This window comes from Protopterus annectens, chromosome 2.part1 (assembly GCF_019279795.1).
Source record: "Protopterus annectens isolate FY-2018-M chromosome 2.part1, PAN1.0, whole genome shotgun sequence".
NCBI classification, from domain to species: Eukaryota; Metazoa; Chordata; order Ceratodontiformes; family Protopteridae; genus Protopterus; species Protopterus annectens.
In genome coordinates this window covers 1,253,940,687-1,253,953,879 of record NC_056729.1, presented here as the reverse complement: position 1 = coordinate 1,253,953,879, position 13,193 = coordinate 1,253,940,687, and the positions used below count along the sequence as shown (strand labels likewise).

Here is a 13,193-nt window from a genome sequence, read left to right as displayed (position 1 = left end):
TATGCTGTTCTATTGTCATTTATTCAGACTCCATAATGACATTGTACCCTGTATATTTCTAATCACTAAAAAATGTTATTTATCCTTGTACTGTGTTCTTAATATTGTAAATTTTATCCTGTTGTATAATAATTTTGTTTAGTTGCTTTTTTTTTTTTTTTTTTTTTTGTAGTAACTTTGAGTTGTTACTAGAGCTTTTCTTCCTGGGCCTCCACTGAAAATGGGTTATTCTGACCCAGTATACTTTCCCAGTCAACAAATGTCAATAAACAATTAAACAATAAATTATGTATTTGTTTCTGTGGACTGGGCAGGAAAGCCCATTTTTAGCAAAGGCCCAGAAAGAGAAAAGCTCCACAGAATCAGTATATTTACATACATTTATGGCATAAAATACAGAAATGCTAGGTACATTTTCTCTTAACATGGTCTTCCATAACAGGGTTTGCCAAAGTCAGTGTCAAAGAAATGCTTAACAAAATTTCTTCCAGGGTAACCTGCCACCTCGCACTACTTATGCAGGCTACCTTGATATGGAGCAACTTTGCAGACTGAATATATAAGCCACACATTTACTTTTACTTTGCACAGTAACAGTTTCATTTTAGGAAATTACCTCTATATAAGCTTATCTGACAGCAGAATTCATTATGTTCCCCACTGTTGATAAGCCTTGTGTAAACAGATGAACCTTCCACATGATTATTTTTATTAACTGTAATCTCCACATTACTCTTAATAGCCCTTAAAATGTTACCATGCACCACAAACAACATACTTCTCTGCATCCAGCGAGTTCATCTTTGCCACAAAGTTTCTTGGTACATATCCCTCCACTCCAGTAATAGGACATCTTGCCAGCCACCAGTCTCCTGACCTTGATTAAAAGAAAAATGTGTTTCAGTTTATGAAATAAAAAGTCACTTGTATTGTATAGCAGCAGTAAAAAACATAAACACTTTTTTGTGTTTCTTTATTTATTGTGGCCTTAATGTCATCACATATGTGACATGTCATCATTCAAAGTTGCGTCATGATTTGAGACTGAACACCTTTATGACTTTTGGGAAAAGAAGTCTGTCAGCGACAAAACAAAAGTATAATATTAGTGCAATGCATGCACATTAATACTGAGACAGACACTGTAACTCAAACACTCCAGAGAGTACATTGTTATGTAACATTCATAGCCATTCAGTAAGCAGGTCCAGCGTGAGTGTGGATATGGACAAGGCACTGATGGCTGCAAGAGTAAATTGCCTTGAAACTCCTTTAAATTCTGTGAATACTGTGACATTCACAGTCATATTATTTCATGACATAAGAGGGCTGTGGATTCATAATTTATTCATTTGTTAGGTAGGTAAGAGACCTTGCCCAATAAGAGCACATACTGATTAAGAGAACCAGTAGTAACTGTTACCAACATTTGCAGGTATTAGTAACAAATATACCATGCATATTAAAGTTAGACGGCTACAACTATGCAGATCTTACTTAAAGCTAAATATATAAACATAATGTGCACAATTCATATCTCCAAGATCAATAATTTTGAGTAATGCATGGAAGTAGCAGCTAATTTGTTCCAAAGCAGGTGTTGTTTTTATAATACAAATCATCCAACTGAGTGGTAAATGAGCTAAGGCTAGGGGCTGATGTAATATTTATTAAGTTTATTTCAGTTTTATGGTCACTTAAAAGATAAAACCTTTATGTCTGGTGTGGATTCGGAGTAAAATACTGTAAGGGTATTTTTAAGCAAGCTCCACAAACTGAGAACTGAATGATACATCTACTATTGGTAAAATCACAAACCAATACCACCAGACATTTCTTTTCTACCTATTGTACCTGCTTTTGTAAGTAGACAGGTGACCTAAGTGTCATCATCTGTGTGCACTGTAAGGCACTTAAGATGAGGGGACAAATTTGTAAAAGGCAAAGAAAGAAAGTTTTTATTGAGTGCAGTTGAATAAGTGCACTTGCTGAAAGTGAAACAATGATATTCATTCACTGGTGAGAGGTAGATAAGGCAAAATATTACACTGAAAAGTGACTGGAGGTGCACTTTGCCACAAGTAGGTGCTATGATTTTGACTGGTAGTGCATATTTGAGCTTCTAATGATGACAGACTTTGTCTGCATGTTCGACCTTAGTACAGGTATTAGACGAGAAAGAGACCAGGCAGCTCTTAGCTGTTCATTGAACTGACATACCTCTCAACTGTCCAAATTTTTGCAGAATGTCTAGATTTTTGACTCATATTTTTGGTTTGCTCATAAAACTTGTGGTTTTCTGGATTTTTGTGACAAATCAGTGAGGACTGAATTCACTATATAATGGCTACATTTGAGTTTCTGACTTCATATCCTTCAGAAAAATGTATGGTAACACAAGACCTTATATTCTAGCAACTTTCTAAGTTTATAAGAGCAATATTTAATATTTGCTCTTATTTTTGCAGCTTTATCCCCCCATTAAATTTAGTTTTGTCCAGATTGTTTGTGCTAAGAGGTTGAGAGCTATGGTTGAACATAGTACTTATCTTGTTTAGTCCAAGGAAGAAATATAGGTGGTGGTAAAACTGGGTTTCATTTAAGACACTTGACTCACAGATGTCCATTTTAATGGGCCGATTACACCAAACGGATGTCCTATCACAACTCATGCATCTTACTGCATAATTTAGCATACTGACAATTTTAAAAGTTTAGAGTTATAGAGGGCTTAGTCTCCATTTGTTATGAGCTTGTGAGGTTTACAATTGCATTAAAAAATTGTCAGGTTGACAATGCAGTCTTCTGGAGTTGACTGAACAAGTTTATTGAGGAAGGCTTTGATACTGTGATATACTTAATCATACCTAGCTAAATGTGATGACTGAGTTATTTGTAACTGGAGGCAATCACTAGCCATTTCTATGTGGAGGCAGTTTCAGTAGGAGTGGGCATAGGGAAGAGATTAGCCGAGTTAGTGAAAGCTCAAACCAACTGAAAGCCCTCTCATTATACTCGGCATCCTGCAGACTGCTAAGAGGTGGCCTGTGTCTGGCACACAAAGCATCCTCCAACCCATTATGGATGGATTTACTGCATATCAGCAAGTCAACTGCCATCAGAAATACATGGCCTAGGAATCTAAATCTCTTCTGCAATATCAACAGAACATTTTGTTGAGACAGCTATATTTGACAGAGGATACCACTGATATGGAACAGACTCCCCATCCCCATAAAACAAAGTTCAGCCCCGTCCATTTTTAACTGCAACTTAGATCTATAGATGGGAAACAGAAAATTTACCCCAGGACTGCCCCATGTACTACTAATGGACAGATGCAGCTCCTAAAGGCTTTATCCCATGCATGGGTCCCCTCAAATTATCTATGATATGATTCCAGTTATTCTCATTAGGGGTAATATATAATTATCAATCATGGGATGGGTAAGGCCAGTCTATAACCAAATGGGATAGGTTATTTCAACCACAAAAAGGAAATTTGGCTAGGCTTAAAATGGCCCACAAGGGCAGCTAGCCTAGTACTTAGTACAAACCTATGAAGTTATAAAGCCTGCATCATTAAATGCAAAAAATGTATTTGAGATGCATATCTAGCTGCACTCTTGTTAAACTGCAAGAAAATAACAAAACACTGTCTTACATTAATTATCTCTTCTCGATGCTTGGAAACATTTATGAATATTAGCCAGTGTTTATGATGTTTGGAATTGTGTTTCCTAAAATAACAAGTTATGGTGTTTTAAAATGCTATAGATCTTGAGTTTTTTTTTATTTTTTTTTTATCAGTTTCCTCAGGAATAAGGTGAGACTCTCCAACACATAATGTTCTCGCTCCATCTTTGAATCAGTTTATGCTACAGAACCACAGTAGCTATTTTACTGTCACAAGGAAAATCTGTCATTTGTGTCCTAGCAAATATTCAAGAGCACTCCCACTAATGTTACCTCTCACTGAACCCTATACCTATTATTTTCACTAGCCTGTTTTTTATTTTTGTTACAGTTTTTAAGCGCTTTTGATTTGCATGCATTGCAATAACAGTATCCTTTCGTATAGTGGCAACTGTTATCGATGTATTTTCCTTAATGGAATTATTTATTTCCAAGTTGAAACTGTCAAAACAGAGCTTATGTTGGCATTCTGAAACTTATTTTTTGAACCCCCCCCCCCATTATGATGTTATGTTAGGTTAACATTGCTACAGTAGAACTGGAAATATTGAAGTATAGCAGGCTTCAACTGTAACAGGATAAAAATAGTGTAAATACATTCACTTTCAGTTTTGTAATCTAATTAAGACTGCACTGGGTATTTTACTACTTTACACAACACTACATTTCAAGGAGTTACTTTATTTATTTATTTTATTTATTTATTTTATTTTACATTTGTTAACCGGGCTAGTCTAGCTGGATATATTTCCATTTTCAGTAGAAGCCCGGGAAGAAAAGCTCCAGCAAGATAGAAAAATTAAAAATGTCATTACATGGTAATGAAAGAATTGATAAAAAATACCACATGTATTATAACATACTAAAAGTATTTACACTTGAAAAAGCAACAGTAAAAATATTTACACTTGAAAAAGCAACAATAATAATGTAGCACAGCAAGATTCATAAGGAATTTTTCACATCAAGTAGAAATATTTCAGCAGTATGTTGAATAACAATTTAAACAGTACCAGCCTTGCTTACAAGAATAAGCATTAAAATGTATGGAAGTTTGTTAGGAAGAGGAAACAAATCAGTGGTGGAAGAGGGTGGTTAGTCGGGGTTACTATAAGGGCATAACCAGTGTGTTTTGAGGTGTTTTTTGAGTTTTTGTTTAAAGAAAGGCAATGATGCGATTAGAGTTAGTTCATTGGGTAGCAGGTTCCAGATTTTTCCCACTGCGTTAGTAAACAGAGTCACCAGCCATGTTGTTAGACTTGGTTATGCTTGCGAGGAGTTTGCTAGAAGAACATAGGGAATTCAGATTTTTATAGGGGATTAAGAGATTGGAGAGTATAGGGGTGGTGTTGGGTTGGTAAAATATCTTGTGGGCAATCGTGAGTTGGGAGATTATCAGATAGTTTTGGAATTAAAGCCAGTCTAGTTGCCAAAGATTCAGACAGTGGTGGGTTCTAAAGGGATTGCCAGTGGCGAATCTGGTGATGTTATTGTAGGAAGTTGCTAGTTTATTGAGATTATGTTTCTTTAGGTTGGTATAAATAGGTGAGGCATACAGAAAAGTAAGGATTAGATGGGAGTGAACAATCTTGGTTCAGGCTGCTGGGGTTAGGAAAGGTTTTATTCTATATAAGGAGCCTATTTTTCTGTTGACTGTTTTACTGGTGTTATTTATATGGTATTATACAATTCCTCCCTTAAAACGTGCACGCTGATTGGCCAGCCTAACCAGCGTGCCCGTTGTAAATCCCTCAATATACTAACGGAAAAAGGTATGGTCGCCCGGACTTTTTCCGTTAGTATAAAACACTGTCTCGCTATGTTAAAAGAGTTTAACATAGCGACACAGGTTTAAAAAAAGCAATGGAGATCTCCGTTGCTTTTTTTAAAGCTGTCTCGCTATGTTAAACTCCTTTAACATAGCGACACAGTGTGTAAAAAGCAACGGAGATCTTGCGATCTCCGTTGCTTTTTTTTTAAAGCTGTCTCGCTATATTAAATGGGTTTAACATAGCGAGACAGCTTTAAAATAAGCAACGGAGATATCCATTGCTTATTTTAAAGCTGTCTCGCTATGTTAAACCCATTTAACATAGCGAGACAGTTTAAAAAAAAAAACATTGCTTTTTACTGTTTCAGTGCTTTTGCCCACAGCTCTGATGTACTGCGTAGGCATGCGCAGTACATCAGAACTGCCACAGAATACCAGACAGCTGCGGAAGGGCAGTAAAGAGGCATTATACAATGCCATTATTTAAGAAAAGTAATTATTTCTTTTCTTAAATAATGTCATTGTGTAATAGCAATAACCCACTTCTGGGTGTGGGTAATGCTGTATTTACTCACGGTTGGCTTTGTTTGGTCCCTCGGGCTTCACCCTCGGGACCAAACCACACCATCCGTGGGTAAATCCAGCATTACCCACACCCAGGCGTGGGTTATTGCTATAATCAAATGTAAGGTTATTGTCAATGGTTATTCCTAACAATTTAGTGGTAGTGTCAGGGAATATAATAGTGCCATTATTGAAGAGACTGAGAAATCTATGGGGGAGGACTTGGTAGTAGGGGTAAAGAGAAGGAGTTTGTTTTTTTTGGCATTAAGAAGGAGGCAACGTTTTGTAAACCATGTTTCTACAGTGTTAAAAACAATTTGAGTAAGAGAATATAGTTCTGATGGAGAGTATGCTGAGCATATTAGCATAGAATCATCTGCATATTGAATGCAGGTGGCTTGAGGAATTACTACATTGAGGTCATTGATAAATAATGAGAAAAGAAGTGGTCCAAGAATAGAGCCCTGAGGTACTCCGATGGTGACTGGCAGAAAGGATGAAATTTAATTTTCCCAGAGAACTGCCTGTTGCCTGTTGCTGAGGTAGGATCCGAACCATTTAACAGCCTGAGAGTCAAAGGAAAGGGATTCAAGAATATTGATTAAGAGGGTATGGTTTACCATGTCGAAAGCTTTTGAGAGGTCAATAAATAGTGCAGATGAGAGGATTTTTTATTGCGGTTTCTATTGATAGTATCTGTAAAGGATAAAAGGACAGTAGTGGTATTGTGTGATGGCCTAAAGCAATGTTGGCAGTTTGCTAGTATGTTATATTGAGATAGATGATGTAAGAGTTGTTGGTGAATGCATTTTTCCATAATTTTTGCTAAGGGTGATGAGAGCTATTGGCCAATAGTTAGAGTAGTCATTTGAGTTCCCACCTTTGTGTAGGGTGATAATATAGGAGATTTTCCAAATATCTGGAATGGTTCCCTCTTTGATTGTCCTATTTATAAGGATAGATATAGGGTAGGCAATTACTTTGGCTGCTTTTTGGAGATATTGTGATGGTAGCTGGTCAGCAGAAGGAGTATATGGCTTGAGTTTTTGAATGAATTTATTGATGAGAGTAGTAGAAATGGGTTGTAGTTTGAATGCAGGTAGTGAGCCTGGTGTGGTGGTGGGAAGGCTTGAGTTGTCTGGGATAAGCTGATTAGCTAGAGATTGTATGGTCTCAGTGAAGAAAGAGTTAAAGTTATTGGCAGTTTGATGGGGGGTATTTGGATCTGCGTCAAGTGGGGTGGGTGTTCGAGAGTGTCCTGGGGAAAGGAGTTTATTGATACTAGACCAGAACTTCTGAGGATTATTTTGGTGAGTTTGCTGCAGTTTACAGTAGTAGTTCTTTTTATCTGTAAGTATTGCCTTTTTTGTACTATTTCTCAGCTGCCTAAAATTTAGTTGATCAGAGATATTTCTGTTTGCTCTCCACTTAGCCCAATCTTTGTTCCTAAGCAAAATTTGATGTCTGGTTTCTTTAGAAAGCCATGGGGCTGGGTTGGACTTCATTCTGATGGACCATTTAGGTGCATGCCTATCCAGGATAGATAAGAATTTAGAGTTAAGATACTTAGCCTCTTCAAGTGGAAGGGTTTTTAATGGGTTCCAGTCACAGGCATTAAGTTCAATTTGAAATAATTCTGAGCTAAAGTGTTTGGTAGAGCGTGCTATCCTAAAGGTGGGGCGGTTGGGAAGATCCTTCTTTTCTCTTATGATATAGGTCAAAAAATGATCACTTACATTGTCTGGCAGTGTTCCTGCCTTATAAGATTGTTTCTGTTTGTTTATAAGTATCCAGTCTAAGGTGCTCTCTTTTTTATTTGGTTTGTTAATTCTGGGTGTAGAGGTTATAGTTTGGCTAAAGCCATGGAGGTTAATATGAGAGGTAGGATTTCCACAATAACACCTTTCCAGTCAATATTTAAGTCGCCTAGTATTATTGTTTCCTGGGGGTACATGGAAGACACTCAGCTTAGTATAGCCTCTATCGCAGTGATATTATTTCCTGGTGGTAAGTAAATACAGATAATGTATAAAGATTTGTTTGTATTGAGTTGAGGTTTGGTGATGAGGACTTCTGCATTACTATCCTGGGTTGGATTATATGGTAGGGTGGAGATATGACGTCCATCTTTAAATAGAACTGCTACTCCACCCCCTTTCCGTTTTGTTCGGTCTCGTCTTACTATGTTATAGCCTTGGGGAATGATTTCATTGTCTATAGTTTCTGGTTTCAACCAAGTTTCAGTGAGGCAGAGGATATCAAAGGAGTGAATATCTAGGAGGGTATGGAGGTGGGCTACTTTATTATTAATGCTTTGGATATTTAGATGTCCTATTTGGAGAGAGTTATTGAGTTTGGGGTGGGTTGTATGGATAGTGGGGTTAGTAGGGCCAGGGCTGGGGTTGATGTCACCGTCTTTTAAGGAGGTATTATTTAGTTTTGTTACTGAATTATATCTAAGGTTAGTTTGAATTTTAACTTTTTTTTATTGTGGGTATATTGTGTTTAATGTGGACGAGTCTATGGTATTTAGGTAGTAGGTAACTGGGAATGGAAGTTATATTAGTATGACTATTAGAGGGTATATGAGTGTGAATTGCTGTTTGTTTTAGGGGGTGGTTAAGATGGTAATAGTGCAGTTTTTCAAAGGAGGTACGAAGGTAGGTCGAGGTGAGGACAGTAAAAAGTATAACTGCAAGTGGTAGCTTGGTTAGATTAGCCAGAGGCATCTTATTGAGATTGTAAATAAGAGGAGTGAGGAGTTAAGGATTGAAAAGTAGAGGAAAAAAAGATAAAGGATAAGGGAAGTGAAGAGAGGAGGGCACTAATATATATTAGTTAAGAGTAAGTGGATATGGTAAGGTACTCTAAGGTGTGGCTTATTGAGAGTGATAATTGGATAGTAGGGGTGTGGCTAAAGTGTATGGGATGATGTGAAGTATGGGAAAGGTTGGAAGAGAGAGAGGGTGTGGTTAGGGAAGTATAAGTGTAGGACCTCTGGGGGTGGGTGGGAATTGGGGGTAGGGTAGGGGAGCGGAGTGAGCCCGTAGGGCGAACAGAGCGGGTCAGAGCTGAGAGAGGCTGAGAGGTAATCAGTTATGCAGAGAGACTGTGTTCTACAGGCTTAGGAAAGGTAAGAGACATTTTCTGTTGCTACTTATCAGAAATTGGTGAGCAAATGTATAGCTGTGTAGGGGAGAAAGGTAAGAGTAAAGGGTTTTATAACAGAGAGAAAGATATTTATAAATAGTGCTATGGCAGGAAAAGAAGTTTAAGCAGAGAGTTAATTAAGGGACCAGTAGCTGTAGTAGTAATTGACAAAAACGCTGTCTAGTTTATAAAACTCTCACACTTAACCAGGCTAATTCCCTTTTCAACTTTTCATGGGGTGGGGGTAATTACTTGAGTATAAAGTACAAGCAGGGATAGCAGAGTATGGCTAGTCTGCAGAGCTAGTGGATTTCTACTTCCAGTAAGAGATAGTTTACCATGGCTTGAGGTCTGTTGCCCTCTAGTGGTAAATGTAGGGAAAACACTAGCTCCACTAGGATAGGAGGTGGGGGGTAAGATAGAAAAGAGATGGTCAGATGTGCTGGTCCTTACAGATTAATTTCAATTTAATGCACTCACAATTAATTTAAAATTAAAGCACTCACAAGATTATAGTTTAATCCTAAAGATACTCTAGGATATCACCTACACTGTGAGGCTGAACGCAGAGAGTCTAGATAGTTCCTGTGGGGCTTCTAGGATAGGTTTCCCTTCTGTTCAGTTGGATTTCATTAGCCTTACAGGGTTGCTGATAGAGGGACAGGCTGTGTCTTATGTTACAGATAAGTTTGTGCAATATGGTGTATCTGTATGCTGTACTGCTGGCAGCCCCACACTTGTTGCAGTTCATTTTTACAAATGGAATGAATGGTGTGTTTTGGTTCTCTGGCAATCGTTATTCATTTATGTATTATTTTCAGCCATTTAAGCCAATATATGATGTTACTTGTGATGTGCATACCTTTCAACTGTCCAGAATATTGTAGAATATCCCTCACAAGGTTCACTAACACACACACGCACAGAGACACAGACACACACACACGCGCGCACGTACACACACACACACACACACACACACACACACACACACACACACACACACAATTTTAACATAGACTGTTGCATACAACTCCCACATGCCCATCACAGTCTATCCCCACAATCTATTCCCAGCACTATCATCATTTTATCCTATTTCTTTCACCGTCCAAATAGTTTCAGAAATAAGCCTTTGTTCCCCTGTATAGTAAACTGTACTATACATCTGTCTTACTGTTTCATGCTACATTTTCTAAACAAAAAAAGAAAAAAATGAAACAGTTCATATCACAGAAAGAACTGAAGCAATGCATCAAATTTCACTCCTTTCCCAGGAGCAACTGTATGCTTGCCTGTAGGACTGAGTGGGAGTGTGTGCATGCATGTGTGTATGGGTGTGTGTATGTGTACTATGTGACACAACCTCCTTGGGGATCATTACAGTGCTCATTTCTAATTAAATATTCACAGATAATTCAAACAGATCCATACCATTCACTAACTTGCTTCCCTTCATTCCAAACAAAAACACTTGACCCATACGCATATTGCTACTCACAAGATTTTCTAAAATAACAGTGCAACACTGTGAACCAACAGCTATTAAGTACAACCACAAAATGAAAGTAGAGCAGTCACCAGTTTAGAAAAAAAATGTATATACATATATATATATATATATATATATATATATATATATATATATATATAAGCAGCAGAAGAAATTCAGTATATCCTAGCAGAACACATACAATTCATAATTTTACTTTAATTAATTATGTATGCATACGTGAATATATGTGTGTGTGTGTGTGTGTGTGTGTGTGTGTGTGTGTGTGTGTGTGTGTGTGTGTGTGTGTGTGTGTGTGTGTGTATTTATGTGTAGTGCATAAAGTGCAGTGATTAAGCTCCAATATTCATAAACAGGCAAATCAGTTAAGTACTAGAGTGGCGCGAGACTGATCTTAACAAATGTTAAATACCACCTGCTTAAGTTGTTAAGGTCAGGTCTAGTGCAGCAAAATCTGTAAGTACTGACAAGTAAATGACAGCGGCAGATATGAAAGCATGTGTTTCTGCTTTTCTTTCCATACTGACATGTTCCCAAATTCCTGTTAAAAAGAAAGTTGTTAGAATAACAGCATCTGTGTGTTTCATTTTTCTGAAGGATACAAAGCCTGAAACCTAAAATGTATGTCATTACTTTAGCAATTCAGTCCTCAGTAATTCGTCCAAAAACCACAAATTAAAAATATGGATATTCTGCAAAAATCTGAACAGTTGAGTAGCATGGAAGATAAGTGTAAATGTAAAGAACTGTGCCAGATGCAACCTGGAGCCACTTGGTATTATTTCAAGATTTTATTGCAACTGCAGATTGCTTTCAAGGTGAATTTCTGGCATAATTACTCACGCCAAAAATTTAATGCAAAGCTTTTGGGTTAACCACCCTTCATCAGTATATAAAATCATTAAATTCTTACATTGTTTAAATAGGGAGTCATTCAAAATCACATGCTACAGCCAGCCTATCATCCTAACCAACAATTAACTTTTAAAAAAACATATCTCATAATTTATGCATTAAAAGGAACTACACTTTTTTTATAAAAAAACTTTTCAATATTATTGAATTAATATATACCAATATACTCTAAACATGTTAAAAATACAAAACATGCATAATATTTATGTTAAAATCATGCTAAAAAAAAAAAAAATATATATATATATATATATATATAGATATATATAGATATATATATATATATATATCAAATCAAATATTTTCTCTTTGCCTTTTTATTAAAACTGGCTTAAAACTAACTGCATTATTCAGACCAGGTTTGGCATCTGCTTGGAGTCTAATTATCTATTCATATTCTTTCAGTTCTAATGCATTATTCATGTCATCCCCTCTATCTCCTATATCTACTATACATATACCCCTAAATTTAAATTTATGCGTACTATTGTTATCAAAAATATGTTTACTTAATGCATTTGTCAACACCTTCCTTCTTATCTCAGATTTATGCTCTATTATCCGTTCTCTTAATTTTCTGGTGGTCTTACCCACATAAAATGATGTACATAGTGTACATGTAGCAAGGTATACCACTTGGGTAGTGTTACAGTTTATGGGAGTCCTGAAAGTGAAGATTTCTTTAGTTGTTGGATGTTCAAATGTATCTGCATTGTCATATATATCACAACAACAACTACAATTAAAACATTTTTTCATTCCCATTCTTCGTTGGGAACTTTCTTTTCTTCCTTTGAAATCCTTATAATATAACTTTTGCTATAATGTTTCAGAATACCTACATGCAAACTGCGGTTTCTCTCCTACTATAACTTTAATCTCCGGCGTAGCCATTAAAATAAGCCAATTTTTCTCTATTATATTACGTAGATATTTCGTATTAAGATTAAATGTAGTGACATATCTCACCATATTTTCTTTTTTATCTAACAGCTGAGGTTGTTGTTCCATTTCTCTACTAAAAATTGAAGATGTATTGAGAGGTAGAATGGATAGATATAAGCCAATTTTTAGTAGAGAAATGTACATTAGTGGTTAACCCGAAAGCTTTGCATTAAATTTTTGGTGTGAGTAATTGTGTCAGATTTTTTACGCAGTACAACCTGTACAACTTGTGAATTTCTTGGCATCCCTGTCTCGAAGACATAATAAGTCGATTAGGATCAGTGGCCCAATCATAATCCACTATATTACTTATTGCTTCACTGCTTTGTTTGCCCAGGAAAATCCAACTGGGTAGAAACCTCTCAGAAAAGCTTCACAAGATACAGACAAGAAGTGAAGTACATACATAGATGTACGAAATATCATTTGTGCATACAACAATGAGAAAAAAAGCAATCACAGTTTGAACAAACAACAGCGAGAAAAGAAAAGCATTGACAAGATACATATGAATAGTTAGCATACAAACATATTACAATCATAATACAGGAAATACAATGATATAAAAAAAGCCTTCAAAGGTAGATCACAAGAGTTTACACTAACAAAGTTTAGACCAAAATTATTTTTGCAATAGAA

General features: G+C 36.4%; 1 protein-coding gene across 1 annotated transcript in view; it reads right to left on the bottom strand.

The window, feature by feature from the left end:
- Positions 1-13,193, bottom strand: part of BLK (BLK proto-oncogene, Src family tyrosine kinase) — a 961,491-nt gene that overhangs the window by 353,928 nt on the left and 594,370 nt on the right. The window contains exon 6 of the mRNA XM_044062787.1: positions 779-877. Coding sequence (XP_043918722.1) covers positions 779-877 — 99 coding nt within the window. The remainder of the gene's footprint in view (positions 1-778; positions 878-13,193) is intronic.